Here is a 15,562-nt window from a genome sequence, read left to right on the forward strand (position 1 = left end):
TATTTTTCTGACTACGATTGCTGTTCTGTACCTTCATGCAGTGGAGCTATGGTTGCATTCTTGGGCTAGTTAGGTTAGAAATTTGCCATAAGATTCCTGAAGACAGTTGGATTGTGTCTTTTTATTTCTTCAGCCAACATTGTTTACCGAGGAAGTATATCCAAGAGAGCACAGGAAGTTGGCATAAACAAGTACTAAGGATTTAACGATGATTATGTAATATTTTAATAACTAGAACAACCAACTTATAGAATTAAGGTGGTACAGCATATGTAAATACCATCTAAATTTTGTGGGGATACATTTACCGTACAGTATATTGTAATCTTGATAGTATTTTTAGTACCCTTTAGATTATAAGTTCAATGACCAGGTCCCTCCTATTCCTTCTGTATTGAACTGTATTTACTGTATTTATTGGCGTATAACACTCACTTTTTTACCCTCAAAATAGAGGGTAAACTGTGCCTGTGTGTTATACGCAGGGGGTTGTGGAACGTTTTTTTCCCCTGAAACTTCCCTCTTAAAGTTAGGGTGCGTGTTATACGCCTGTGCGTGTTATACGCCGATAAATCCGGGTAATCGTACTGTCACCCTTTACATTATAAAGCGCTGCATAAACTGTTGGCATTATATAAATCCTGTATGAATAATACCCATTTTTAATGTACAAAGTCATTTTTATTTATTTTTAAATGCATTTGACCTTTAAATGCCAAAAACAGGAGGGGCAAGACACACAAACAACATGTGCTAAATGACACTAGCAAGAACAGACACACTGTGCTCCTCACTTGTCCTGGAAACGCATGTAGAGACAAGCAGCACTAGTCACACACCCTATAATGACTAACAGCTCCTCGCAGCATGAATCCTGCCCATCTAACAAGGCCACCGCACGCCTCACACTGAGCTGCCAGCACACCGAGAATGCCCTAGGTGAAGACACTACAGTGCATCAGATATGAGTCATAAGGGCAGCCTCACTGTAAGCCACAAAATACAGCTTTTCTCCAATTTCACACAATTTTGTACTTTACTGTACTTCACCAATTCACAGGACAAGTCACGGCTAGGTAATCTCTTCTAGAAAGAAAGATCTGCCCCCTCTCTACCCTAACTTTTAAACAATATATTTAGGGGTGCAGGTTTTGATAAATGTTCCTATGCCATTCTCTGGCATGAACAAAAAGTATTGCCTACATTTTTGCTTCATTGCTGGCTAACACAGCACACCTATTGACATATAAAAAGCAAAGCTTTTCAATACAGCTGCAGAGAATTGCACTAAATTATTAATTACCTTCACCCCCCTCCGCCGAATGTTTTAGAGGATGTGGCCAAACTGCCGATTTCCTATACAGTTTCTTGACCTGCCCAGTAGTTAAAGCGGAGTTCCACCCAAAATTGGAACTTCCGCTTATCCCACTCCTCACCCCCTTTACATGCCACATTTGGCATGTAATTTTTTGGGGGGGGAGGTGGGGGCTTCAGGAGGAGTGGGACTTCCTGTCCCACTTCCTCCTTCCGGGTAGGCGATTAAGCTTAATCGCCTACAGGAAGGGGCTGCTGTAGGCGACCGCCTAGGACACGTCACAGGTCCTAGGCGATCTCCTGTACAATCAGACGGCGCAGCGCCGGGCCGCTCGCGCATGCGCAGTGGGTGCCCGGCCGTGAAGCCGAAAGCTGTCACGACCGGGTGCCCACAGTTGAAATGAAGACGCCGGCCGGGGAGGGGGGGAGAGGAGCGGAGCCCCAGCCGGCGCGTCGCTGGAACGCTGGAGCAGGTAAGTGTGTTTATTAAAAGCCAGCAGCTACACCTTTTGTAGCTGCTGACTTTTAATAAACTTAAAAAATGGGTGGAAAACCCCTTTAAGGACTTCTGGATATATATGGGGTTCCTTTATTATATTTGTATATTTTTATGCAAAGAAGTCCATGTTATTATCATGGAAGGGATTGCAGTCCCCAATGAGACCCCTTTGTTTGAAATGAATCAACGACTCTCCTGAGTCTCAGATGTGATTTTTTAGACAATGGTAAAGAACTAAAACATTTCATAACATTTGGGGCAGATGAATAGCTAGCCTTCTGACCCTCACACCAGTGTAAATATGCTAGCTATACAATTCTTTAGTAGTACTAACCACCCTTTTGATTTCAATTACTATTTCACTGATTCAAAATTCTGTCACCTATACAGTCCCTTGTAACTATACATTCAATAACCACAAGAGACGTGTGATGATACTTTATATTGTTCACTTGTTTGAGTGCAGGGACCTTCTGTGCACTGTGTTGGACAACAAAAGTAATTTTTTTGTATGTGTGTATGTCTGTAAAATCAATAAATATATCTTTTAAAAAAATAATAAAAAAAATTACCTTCACTGAAGAACATGTCCCACACACGCAAAACAGAACTCCAGGGAAGCGTCCGTGAAAATGCACACATGAACCATTCTGTCATATACAAGATGGGGTCAATCTTCTGCTTGCTCAAGTGTTTGTAGGCCACTGCAGATACTTTACGAAGCAGTGCAAACAGAATCCTTCCATCCAACTGAATCGCTTCCTGGTAAAGGAAAAAAAAAAAAAAAAAAAAAAAGTTAAAAAGTTCACAGTTGGAGAAAAAAAAATTGACGGACATCACTTAATTTGAAGGCCAAGTTCACCTTTGCAAAATAAAAATAAAAAATGGCACATCTTTTTGCAAAAAAAAAAGTGGGATTTTTTTTCCCTATTAGGAGCCTGCAGAGCATTACACAAGTGCAATGAATGGATTCTGCAGACAGTCATTGTAGCGGTCTTGCCATATCTCGTACGGACAGACAATTACTGAATGACAAGGGAGGACCAATGAACTATCTAGAGCGTTCAGCAGCCACAAAGGCGGTTGGTACTTGAAGTTTTCACATTTACAGAACACCCTGAATGAATGAAGCAGCTGGGGAGACGAAGTCGCATTTTTATTTTTTTTTTATTACAACAGGGGGCTGCTCATTTAGTAACATGTAATCTGTTATGAAAGGTGAACTTTGCCTTTAAAATAGAACTAAAGTAAAAAAGTTTTCTCATTTTGGATAAAGTAAGGAAGGTTATAACCCCTGCCCATTTTTTTATTTTTTTGCCATCTGTGTCTTGTTCAGAATTCCCTTCACTTAGCTAAAACAGGAAGAGAGGGGAAATTACCAGAACTAGCGCCCCCATTGGGAAGACTTTCTTTCCTATTCTGGCGACAACCAACAATTTGGAATCTTTCTTCATTTTCTCCCTTGGCGATGGTGGTCACCAGGACAAAGCAATGGGGTGAATGTCTCCAACAGGGGCATAGACCGCAATGAAAACCTCTGTTCTAATACCGCTTTACCAGCTGATCATGTGATGTAAAACAGAGCCGGTAATCGGCTATTATATACTGGCGGCTGTCAGAGGTACATCGGTCCCGATGGAGAGCCACCTGCCTACCAGTGACTACCAGCGCCACCCATCAGTGCCCACAGTGTCACCCATCAGTGCCACCTACCAGTGCTCATCGGTGTCACCTACCAGTGCCCATCAGTGTAGCCTCATCAGCACATATCAATGAAGGAGAAAAAAATTACCGGTTTTCAAAATTTTATAACAAACTATAAAAACATGATTTGTTTTATTTTTTCACAATTGTCCATGTTTTGTTTGTTTAGCAAAAAATAAAACCCCAGCGGTGATAAAAAAAAAAAAAACACCAAAGAAAAGAAAGTTCAATCTTGGTTTCATCAGACCATAAAACACATTTTCCCACATGCTTTTGGGAGACTTCAGATGTGTTTTTGCAAAATTTAAAAAGGCTTGGATGTTTTTCTTCGTAAGAAAAGGCTTCCAATGAAAGCCACAAGCCACTCTACCCCATAGCCCAGACATATGAAGAATACAGGAGATTGTTGTCACATGTACCACACAGCCACCACTTGCCAGATATTCCTGCAGCTCCTTTAATTAAGCTGTAGGCCTCTTGGCGGCCTCCCTGACCAGTTTTCTTCTCGTCTTTTCATCAATTTTGGAGGGATGTCCAGTTCATGCCATTGTTGTGCCATATTTTCTCCACTTGACGATGACTGTCTTCACTGTGTTCCATGGTATATCTAATGCCTTGAGAATACTTCTGTACCCTTCTTCTGACTAATACCTTTTAACAATGAGATCCCTCTGATACTTTGGAAGCTCTCTGCAGACCATGGCTTTTGCTGTAGAATGTGACTAAGAAAATGTCAGGAAAGACCTACTAACAGCTGAACTTTATTTGGGGATAATCCGAGGCACATTAACTACTTAACCCCCGGACCATATTGCTGGTCAAAGACCAGAGCACTTTTTGCGATTCGGGACTGCAACGCTTTAACTGACAATTGCGCGGTCGTGCGACGTGGCTCCCAAACAAAATTGGCGTCCTTTTTTTCCCACAAATAGAGCTTTCTTTTGGTGGTATTTGATCACGATTTTTTTTCGTTACTGCGACATTATGGCGGACACTTTTGACACATTTTTGGGACCATTGGCATTTTTATAGCGATCAGTGCTATAAAAATGCATTGGATTACTATAAAAATGCCACTGGCAGTGAAGGGGTTAACACTAGGGGGCGGGGAAGGGGTTAAGTATGTTCCCTGGGTGTGTTCTTACTGTGGGGGGGGGGGGGTGGCCTCACTAGGGGAAACACTGATCCTCTGTTCATACATTGTATGAACAGAAGATCAGCATTTCCCCCGCTGACAGGACCATGAGCTGTGTGTTTACACACACAGCTCCCGGTCCCCGCTCTGTATCGAGCAATCGCGGGTGCCCGGCGGCGATCGCGCCCGCCGGGCACACGCACGGGAGCGAGCGGGGGGCGCGCGCGCCCCCTAGTGGCCGCTCGAAGAGCGGACGTATAGCTACAGGCTCTCGCCCAGGAGAGCCGACCTGCCGCCGTATAATGACGGTGGCTGGTCGGCTAGTGGTTAAATGATGGCATGTGTGTACCAAATGTGATTGCTTAATTCTGAACACCCCTACAGCCCCAGTTATAAGAGGGTGTGCACACTTATGCAACCACATTTTTGTTTTTTCATTTTCACTCTCCCCCCCCCCTCCAAAAGATTTCAATTTGTTTTTGAATTGAGTTGTACAGTTTATAGGACACATTAAAAGGTGTAAAAAGTTCTGAAATTATTTATCTTTGCCTCATTTTTTTACCTTACAGAAACCTGACAATTTAACAGGGGTGTGTAGACTTTTTATACCCATTGTAGGTTAATTATACTTAGCACAGCTTGCTTTTATAGAAGATTACTTTTACCCTGTGTTATCCCCTGATGAAGTCAGGCGATGTGACGATACGTAGGGATTGGAGCACCGGGTAACGACAGAGTCTGAAGTTTTAATACGAGTTCGGCGCTCGTGGATGTTTTAGTCTACTTCACTACCTAAATGTGAGTTTTTTTATTAAATGTATCCATTATATGGAGTCACGCTTTGGTCTCTTTTTCGCTCTTCCTAATGCTCCTATGATACATTGAGCCTTGCCATTTGGACGTATGAGGATCAGATCACACTCTCACCTGTAAAGCTTGGCACTCGTGGATTTATGCCCGCTGTCCTTTCATTCATGCGAGTGCATTTTCTCAAATCTTTACCCATTCGAGGTACCCTCACAGTGTCACGCTATATGTATTGCATACATCTTCTCTTTTCCATGACACACATTGGCCGCTGAGAGCTGTCTTAGGAGTCAGGAGGAGGTGTTTTATCAGCCCACTCATCCAGCTGCGATCAGGATCTGTTAGCCGTTTGGACAAAAAGCCGTGAGGTGAGCCGCTAGCACACTCAGGTGTCATCACTGAAGATTTCATTTGTGCACGTTGCATTTTGGGTGGAGGTGTTTCATCTAGACACTGTTCTGTGGAGGAATTACTGGACTGCTAGATCTGATCCTTATTTATGGACAGGACTTTATCACATGTGTCATTTTTGATAGTTTTGCCCTTTTTTCCCCCACTTATTTTATGCTAGTTTTGGCATTTGTATATGTAGTAGCCATTTTACTATGTATTTTCACTGTTGAATCTTTAACCACTTCCCGACGGCCGTACGACTATATACGGCTGCCGGGTGGCTCTACTTCTCTGGGAGGCCGTGTTTTTACGGCCGCCCCTTTTCGCGTTCCCCGCGCGCGCTCCCGAGCGCGCAGCGGGGAACTGCTGTGCTGGCCGTGTCCCTTGGACACAGCCAGTCACAGATCGCCGTGAACGGCCAATCGGAGCGGCCGTTTCCTAGGCGATCTGTGCGGCCAATGAGAGATGATCTCATATGTTTACATATGAGATCATCTCTCATTCCCGGCTCTCGCAGACAGCGGTGCTGTCAGGGGAGAGAGGAGACGGATCTGTGTCTCTTGTACATAGGGACACAGATCGGTCACCCCCCCAGTCACCCCCCCTCCCCCACAGTTAGAACACTAATTAGGATACACATTTAACCCCTTCCTCACCCCCTAGTGTTAACCCCTTCCCTGCCAGTCACATTTATACAGTAATTAGTGCATATTTATAGCACTGATTGCAGTATAAATGTGAATGGCGCCAAAAATGTGTCAAAAGTGTCCGATGTGTCCGCCATAACGTTGCAGTCCCAATAAAAATCGCAGATCGCCGCCATTTCTAGTAAAAAAAAAAATTTATACAGTAATTAGTGCATATTTATAGCACTGATTGCAGTATAAATGTGAATGGCGCCAAAAACGTGTCAAAAGTGTCCGATGTGTCCGCCATAACGTCGCAGTCCCAATAAAAATCGCAGATCGCCGCCATTTCTAGTAAAAAAAAAAAAATAATAATAATAATTCTGTCCCTTATTTTGTAGGCGCTATAACTTTTGCGCAAACCAGTCGCTTATTGCGATTTTTTTTTTTTTTTTTTACTAAAAATATGTAGAATACGTATCGGCCTAGACTGAGGATAAAAAAAAAACGTAAAAAAAAAAATTGAGCTATTTATTATAGCAACAAGTAAAAATATTTTTTTTTTTTTCAAAATTGTCGCTCTATTTTTGTTTATAGCGCAAAAAATAAAAACCGCAGAGGTGATCAAATACCACCAAAAGAAAGCTCTATTTGTGGGGAAAAAAGGACGTTAATTTTGTTTTCGAGCCACGTCGCACGACCGCGCAATTGTCAGTTAAAGCGACGCAGTGCCGAATCGCAAAAAGTCCTCTGGTCAGGAAGGGGTTTAAGTGCCCAGTAAGGAAGTGGTTAAAGGATTATAGGTGTTTGTTCACTTTCATCTGTATTGTTCATTATAGTATCATCAGATACCTTTTTTTCTTTCACTGTTTAGTTCATCCACAATCCCTTTACTTTGCATTCCCTTTTCACTTCCCCTTCCCTCCCTCACAGCGCAGCTACCATACTTCACATTATCACTTTTTCCTGTTAGGATCAGATCCACAGGTGGTGCTGCTGCAGTTAAACAATTTCGTGTCCCTCTTCGTTTTTGGTTGGGTCGGATCAAGCTGGATGGTACTTAGTTCCCTGCCCTAATGCATCTCTGCTACAACAGATCACTGTTAATAAGCAATACATCTCAGTATTGCAGTGACCCACTGTTGTAGAGAATGTTCTTATGGGGCCCTCTGTAGCAGGACCAGAAATCCAGGCGCTGACTGCGGTAGTTCCAGCATCCCGACCAGAAGCCACCACAGCTGTCCTCATTCTCCGATGTTTTAAAATAGCACTGTGGCTGACAGCAGTTTTTTCAGTGTGGTTTTCAAACAGCAGGGCTAAAGTGGTTAACTATTCCAAGCCTTTATGTCTCATGTATCTGTACTTTTTTTTATTTTTATAGAAACATTTTTTTTTTTTGTTTAGTTTGATGGCTCCATTTTCTGTTCTCTTCATAGATATCTCACAGGACCTCACAATTAATTTCAGCACAGAGGTGCAGATATTTTAACTACTTCAGTCCCTTAAATTTATTTCAAATCACAAGCTTTACTTGGGTAGTGGATCTGGATACAATTTATTCAGAGGTTGTTTTTATTACAAAGACAGAAAGAAGAAAAAATATATATTTTTTTAGAAATTACTGTCCTTATTCTAAAAACAGCTTTTACATAATTAGCACAAGTCTAGGTTACCCAAAATGATAACAGACAAAGCCTGTTGATTAAAATGGCCCCGGGACACCTCAGTGGAACTTCACTCTCTCAATCAACATTGATCACTTTGAATCCTTATGCTGCTAGCATTAGTAAACAGGTAGGAAACTAGATTACATTGACTTGTCTAAAACGGTTTCTTACATATACATTTTAGTTACTTGCTAGCTTTCATGCCTAGGCAAAATGATGTCATACATCCCAAAAGTCTTCAGGAGGGGATTTTTCAGCCAAAGCATACCCTCATGCCTGAGATGAGGGCAGATGGATTCCAGGAAGTAAATGCTACATGAAAAATATGCCCTTACTCAAGATGGCCACAGACAGAAATGCTAGGGGATGTTTTTCTAAGCAATTTCTCAGCAAAATAAAGCATGGAGACATGGATGGATAGGCAAATGTGTTCTGGGGCCATCCTGTGAAGGTGCAGACCGTGTCACCGAGGACTGCTGGATACAGATGCTTGGTTAACCCCATAGAATTTGGAGGTTAAGTGTTTTGTATTGGTGGTGGTGATTATTCACAAAAAGAGGTGCAGTCCATATTTGTGATCATAGCATCAGTCTGACTCATCATTCTGCAGTGGATGGATTCACAATCTTTCATGGGCCCTGACTAGCTTTGGCTCATGAGTTTTGATGTGCTGTATTGATATGCACAGAAGCACTTTATGATTTATGACCTTTGATTATTGCACATAGAGGCACTTTTAAGTATTATGAATTTTAATCATACATTAATTTTTTGATTAAGCAGTGTATATTGATGAACTATGTATAGCACTACATCACGTTGTATGAATAGCACAACTCTTTTTTGTTTTTTATATGCAAATATATTGTATTCAGGTAGGAGGTTGCTGCAGTCTCAGATAGATGTGACAAAGTGCGGATTTCTTTTTCTTACTAAACAGTTTGTGAACAGCATTTCACATATTTGAATAAGCAGCTGACATTCACACATTAACAGCAAATTTCATGCAGTGTAAAACTTGTTCCAAGGTGTTCATTTTGTATTTTACATATAAAAACACCAAACTATTTTTTTTTATTAAAAAGCAGCAAAGCGTGTTATGCCCAAGTTTCTTTGTCTGATGGTCCTTGAACAGTGATAGACTATGAGTCTGCACTACACACCAAGTGTGTGCTATTCACAAAGGTTAAGCAATATTTACATTAGAATACTTGCACAACCTCTCATTATCAACACAATTATAGAAACCGCAAGCTCTGAAAGATAAAACAGAACTGCCAAGAATTCCTCGCCATACCAGTATAGCCGAGGATCATCCAATTATTAACCCACATGCCAAAATGAAAAATTTGATAAAGGGGGCGAGCTGTGGCAAGGAAAGTTTCTAAAATGGCATGCCTTTCTGGTTCCTACATTTTAAAATAGTAATGTGGGCAGGATTTGTACATTCAAATTCTAATTATATATTCTTAATAATAAATACATTTTAACAGCACACACTCACTGACCTCTACAGATACAGCCACTGCAGAGCAATTCATCCTCAAAGTTTAAAATGGAATCAGTGAAGTCCTTCAAGTAAAGACAAGCAAGTCTTAAAGGGGTTGTAAAGGTTTGTTTTTTATTTTCGAAATAGGTTCCTTTAAGCTAGTGCATTGTTGGTTCACTTACCTTTTCCTTCCATTTCCCTCCTAAATTTTTATTTTTCCTTTGTCTGAATTTCTCACTTCCTGTTTCTCCTCAAAGCTTTCCACCATCATCTGAGCAGTGTTTAGTCAGGTAGAACAGTTTACTGAACAGCTTACTGAGGAGGAACAGGAAGTGAGAAATTCAGACAAAGAAAAAAAAAACATTTAGGCCCAGATTCTCAAAGGAGATACGACGGCGTATCTCCAGATACGCCGTCGTATCTGAGTCTGGGCGGTCGTATCTATGCGCCCGATTCTTAGAATCAGTTACGCATAGATTTCTATTAGATCCGACCGGCGTAAGTCTGTTACGCCGTCGGATCTTAACTGCATATTTACGCTGGCCGCTAGGGGCGTGAACGCTGATTTACGCCTAGAAATATGTAAATCAGCTATATACGCAAATTCACGAACGTACGCCCGGCCGACGCAGTACAGATATGCCGTTTACGTTAGGCTTTTCCCGGCGTTAAGTTACCCATGCTATATGAGGCGTACCAATGTTAAGTATGGACGTCGTTCCCGCGTCGAATTTTGAATATTTTACGTCGTTTGCGCAAGTTGTCCGTGAATGGGGCTGGACGTCATTTACGTAAACGTCGAAACAAATACGTCCTTGCAGCGTACTTTGGAGCAATGCACACTGGGATATTCCACGGACGGCGCATGCGCCGTTCGTGAAAAACGTCAATCACGTCGGGTCACAAGTTATTTACATAAAACACGCCCCCCTGTTCCAAATCTGAATTAGGCGGGCTTACGCCGGCCTATTTACGCTACGCCACCGCAACTTACGGAGCAAGTGCTTTGAGAATACAGCACTTGGCCGTCTAAGTTGTGGAGGCGTAACGTAAATAGGATACGTTATGCCCGCACAAAAATACGCCGATCTACGAGAATCTGGCCCTAAGAAAGGAAATAGAAGGAAAAGGTAAGTGAACCAACAATGCACTAGCTTAAATGAACCCATTTAGAAAATAAAAAACAAAACTTTACAACCCCTTTAAGCCTCATTCGCATGTCTTTTATGGTCAGGATAGCAGAGTTCTGCAGGACAGATGACTGGCCCTGGATAAAATCTGCCTGTAGAGTCTGAGGGTCCTTCTTTGGGTGCCCATGTCACTGCCTTGGTGACGTGAAATCTTCATATTGCCTCTCCAATAGGGTAAGGGAGTGCTTTCAGGCAGCAGGTTACTTTACACATGATGTCATCACCATAAGGTGACCAGGTGAAAGGAGTAAGACTGTAGGCTTGGATCATGGGTCCCCCCACTCCCAAAAGAGCTGTCGGCGATTGAAACCTTTTACAAAATTGGTGGAAGGAATCAGTGACAGGTTGAAATTTGCCCAAAGATGCGCTTTAAGCTTGTGCGACTCTTATCTGTGCCAAGCTATTGAAAGTAAAATATAGTCCAATATACTCAATGAAAAAAGCAGACTCCATAGGCAGCTTTGCATTTCCAGTCATTGTACCTTTTCATATACGTACACATATTAGCCTACATGTGAAAGGCCAGTCATTTTTACTACACCAAAAAAACAAAATTCTTCACAGAAGACAAAGCCAGGAGATAACAATACAATGCTCGCTCCCAAGAGAATGGACACATTCCTCCAACCACATGTTTCCTTAGAAACATTATAATGATACATAACCTAACATATTCCACTCCTAACCTTGGAGTGTAGTAACTAGAGGAAAAAATGTACAATATTTACACGTAGTCACTAGTTCCCTAAGGAAAAGGACAGTTATATTTATTATGCAAACAGCTCACTGCAGATAAACTATTGCAAATGGCAGTGAACTTGGAAATATAAAATCACGAGCCCATGATCATTAAAACTGCTTTAAGAACTCAGCCATAAATTATATATTTAAAGTGACTAAGTAAAATAACAATAAGACTAAGGCTAAAGGTAAAACTGAGTAGGCAGGTATATATCAAAAAGAAACAAACTGAATCCTTAAAGTGTTACTAAACCCAGTAATAGGGAAATGGTTAATCTGCTTCCCCCTCACAGTGCCCATAGCTTATAAATCTTTTTATATTAAAATACTGCCACTATATACCTTTTTGGCTGATCTGTATACCACGGTCACGTGATAAACTGCAAGGTCTGCCTGAGTGCCGAGTGTTCAGGTAGAAGGAGATTTCCAATGCAGAGGATTAATCCCTTAAGCCCCATATACACGATCAGTTTTCCTGCAGGTTTTTCCTCTTCAGGTTTACCAAAACCATCTAATATGAGGTCAAACCTTAAGAGTTTCAATTCGTATGCAATCAGGCAGGCCCTTGCACTTCATGGTTTTAGTAAACCTGAAAGAGAAAAACCTGCAGGGAAAACCGATAGCGTGTATGGGGCTTTGAAGTTCCACAGTGAGTACAACAAGCAAGCTATTCTGCACATACACACAGATTTTAATGTTGTGGGTTTAGTAACAGGGGCCTCCAAACTGCAGCCCTGGGGTCAGATGTGGCGATTTGCTTGCCTTTATCCAGCCCTTGAGGTATTATTCCTGTCACTGAAACCATCAATGGGGCATAATTCCTGCAACCGACACCAACAATGAGGCACTATTCCTTCCACCGACACCAACTATTTCTCCTCACAAAAAATAAAATAAAATGAATGTATGCACCTATCAAAAGTAGCGATTTTTGTCCTAGGTGTAGCAAAGCTTTATAAAGATGCAATGGCAGTAGGTTGAGACTGATGTGTTATAGTTGGATATGTACAACCTTTGTTACAGACGAATATGGAATCATAGGTTAAAGTTCCCCCAACAGGGACATAGGCAGCAAAAAAAAAACCTGACCGTGGTTCGAAGTCTTTTGCAAAAAGAAACTGATTTGCCTTTAGTTAAATTTGAACCAAATGGAGATTTTCCTTTCCATATGTCAAAGGTCAGTCATATTAACTATTAATAGGAGATAGCAGATCACTAAACCTATGTTACAATTGTTTATGGAGCATAACTATAACGCCATGAATGTGACTCGCTAATCATTCACTGTAAATTAAACACACATTCACCTACACTGAATATTTGCCAAATCTCATATTTTCTGCTTTATAAATATACCCCAAGTTTGTATAGATCGGTACTTCTGTGGCCACCTTTTCAAATGTGCATTTATTAGTCACCTTATAGACAGATGTGTGGGCACACACTATAAAAGAACATGTGTAATGAGAAACAACAAATGCCATTATGGGCCACCCTGGACTTAGTGGATTCCCATCCGATACCACTAGCTTCCCTCCCTTGGCTCCCCTGGGCACACCGCCCTAATATGGGTCCTTGTTTGGCCCACTCCCTTCGGCTGTAGGATACGGTGAAATACTCAGTGGGCCCGATTTCCCCTCATCTTCCGCTACTCCGTCTCCTTCACTGCCCACTATTCCCCCCAAGTTGTGACAACCCGTTACAGTTCTCATGGTGGACTGACCATGGTTTTGTTCACCCCAACCAAGATTAACCCTTTTGGGGTCTTGCGTTCCTCCCATGACATTCCCCTTAGGGAGCATTATAGTTATCTGTAACTCCGACATTTTCTCCAACAACTTATAAGATCCCAACCCACGCCCTACACTATGACCCCCTTTGAAAGTTTATGTAGATCGCGTCCCCAGTCTTCAGGGCTTATATCTTTGATTTATACTGCCATCATTAGTTCTAAAAAAACACTGAGACCTTATCACCTCCAATGGAAAACTGAGCTTGGGAATCAACTTGATCCGGAGGACTGGCAGACTATGACCATAGCACTGTCCAAATGCTCCAAGAATGTCCTCTTTTTAGAAAACGCTTACAAGGTGTTCTATAGATGGTATTATACCCCGGCCAGATTGGCAAGTTTTATTCCATCCTACTCCCCTTTATGCTTCCGTGGGTGCTCTCAGGAGGGTACGATGACGCACATCTGGTGGACCTGCCCCAGGGTATGCAGATTGTGGGTTAGAGTTTATGCGTTGCTCTGCAATCTCTTCAACACCAACCTAAAAAGTGACCCTTTTGAGGCCCTTTTGTGGAAACCAATTACTGAGCTTCTTCGCCCTGAGCGACAGTTAGCGGCGCATATTTTTACTGCAACTAAATTGACCATAGCAAGGTCCTGGAAGACCCCGGCGCTCAGCTTTGTAGCAGTTAAAAACTCACGGTAAATGAGAAACTGACTGCCGTTCTATCGGACACTCATAACTTCCTCCGTGTTTGGCAACCCTAGTCGGCCCACAACCACCCTACTCGATTTGACTCAGCGTTGCTTTCCCTTTAATGAGCTACTGTTCCCCACGGACCACCCCCTTCCCCTACTCCCTTATTTCTCTTCTATCTCCTCATTCTGGTTTCTTCTCTTCACCTTTTCTCTCCTCTCTGCTGCTCTGGCCCACAGGCTTGGCCCTGTTTTTTTACTTATAATCTGGCGAGACAGCTGGTGGGTCCCATAAATAGACATACTGCAACCTTATCAGGCCACACGAGGTATGGACTTCCTTTTGTTGATCAGTTACACCCGCCTTTGGAATTCTGATGATATGTTTTAAGTTCAGTTCTCAGGATTAATCTTTCTGATGTCTGTAGCTTTGTACTTGTTACTTTATAATGTGTCCATCACTGTGTTGTACTTTCCTGCTGATGTGTGTTTTCAATAAATCCGTTTGTGCCATGATAAAGTGTCTACAGTGCGCATATTTGAAGTGAAGTCATTGCAGTCCAGCCATTCAAGTTGCCAAACAGCACAAACCCGTAAGGAAGAAGATGGGAGCACCTGAACACTGACCTCTTAGTACTGGAGGACTTCCTTTGACAGCAAGTCATAAGTAGGAGATAATGTGATGGGTGAATACTAGCACATTATGGCATGAACCTGCAAAAGGCACATTTATAAAAATGCATTTAATAGAGTTTAATATCTTTTTCGGGCAGGCACAGTGGTGTAGTGGGTAGCACTTTCACCTAGCAGCAAGAAGGGTTGCTGGTTCAAATCCCAACCACGGCACTACCTGCCTGGAGTTTGCATGTTCTCCTTGTGCCTGCATGGGTTTACTCCGGGTACTCTGGTTCCCCCCCCCTTTCAAAAGACATGCTGGTAGGTTAATTGGATTCCATCTAAAATTAGCCTTAGTATATGAATGGGAGTTAGGTACCTTAGATTGTAAGCTCCTTGAGGGTAGGGACTGATGTGAATGTACAATGTATATGTAAAGCGCTACATAAAATTGACAGCACTATATAAAAAGTACCTGAAATAATAATAATAAAAGGTCACAGACCCCTGATTAGCCATGACTGGACACATGCAATTCTTTTATGTTATTTTTTTTTTTTAAGGGAACGAAACAAGCATAATAGATCACCTTTTAAAGGTAATCTACACCAGTGTATGATTCCATATTCGTTCGGCAACAAAGGTTGTACATATCCAACCATAACAAATCAGTCTCAACCTACTGCCATTGCATCTTTATAAACCTTTGCTACATCTAGGACAAAAGTCCCTACTTTTGATAGGGGCAGTTACCAGTCTGACAAGTACGTACAGGGTAGTTAAGCATAGGCTGTACACCAAGACCTGGTTCACACGGGTGTACCTGTACACCTGTGCGAGGGCTGCATGTGAACGCATGGAAATGCACAAGTGCTCCGTGCATCCCCATGCAGGTAGTCCCAATTACGACATAGCCGCTGCTCCCAATTAGACAGCTGTGTGGGTGCAGCCTAT

At 42.1% G+C, this 15,562-nt stretch overlaps 1 protein-coding gene across 1 annotated transcript in view; it reads right to left on the bottom strand.

Moving 5' to 3' along the window:
* The window catches only part of TBC1D10A (TBC1 domain family member 10A), a 91,145-nt gene that overhangs the window by 12,972 nt on the left and 62,611 nt on the right, over positions 1–15,562 (bottom strand). Inside the window, exon 7 of the mRNA XM_040352008.1 lies at positions 2,386–2,575. Coding sequence (XP_040207942.1) covers positions 2,386–2,575 — 190 coding nt within the window. The remainder of the gene's footprint in view (positions 1–2,385; positions 2,576–15,562) is intronic.

Source organism: Rana temporaria, chromosome 1 (genome assembly GCF_905171775.1).
Source record: "Rana temporaria chromosome 1, aRanTem1.1, whole genome shotgun sequence".
NCBI lineage: Eukaryota > Metazoa > Chordata > Amphibia > Anura > Ranidae > Rana > Rana temporaria.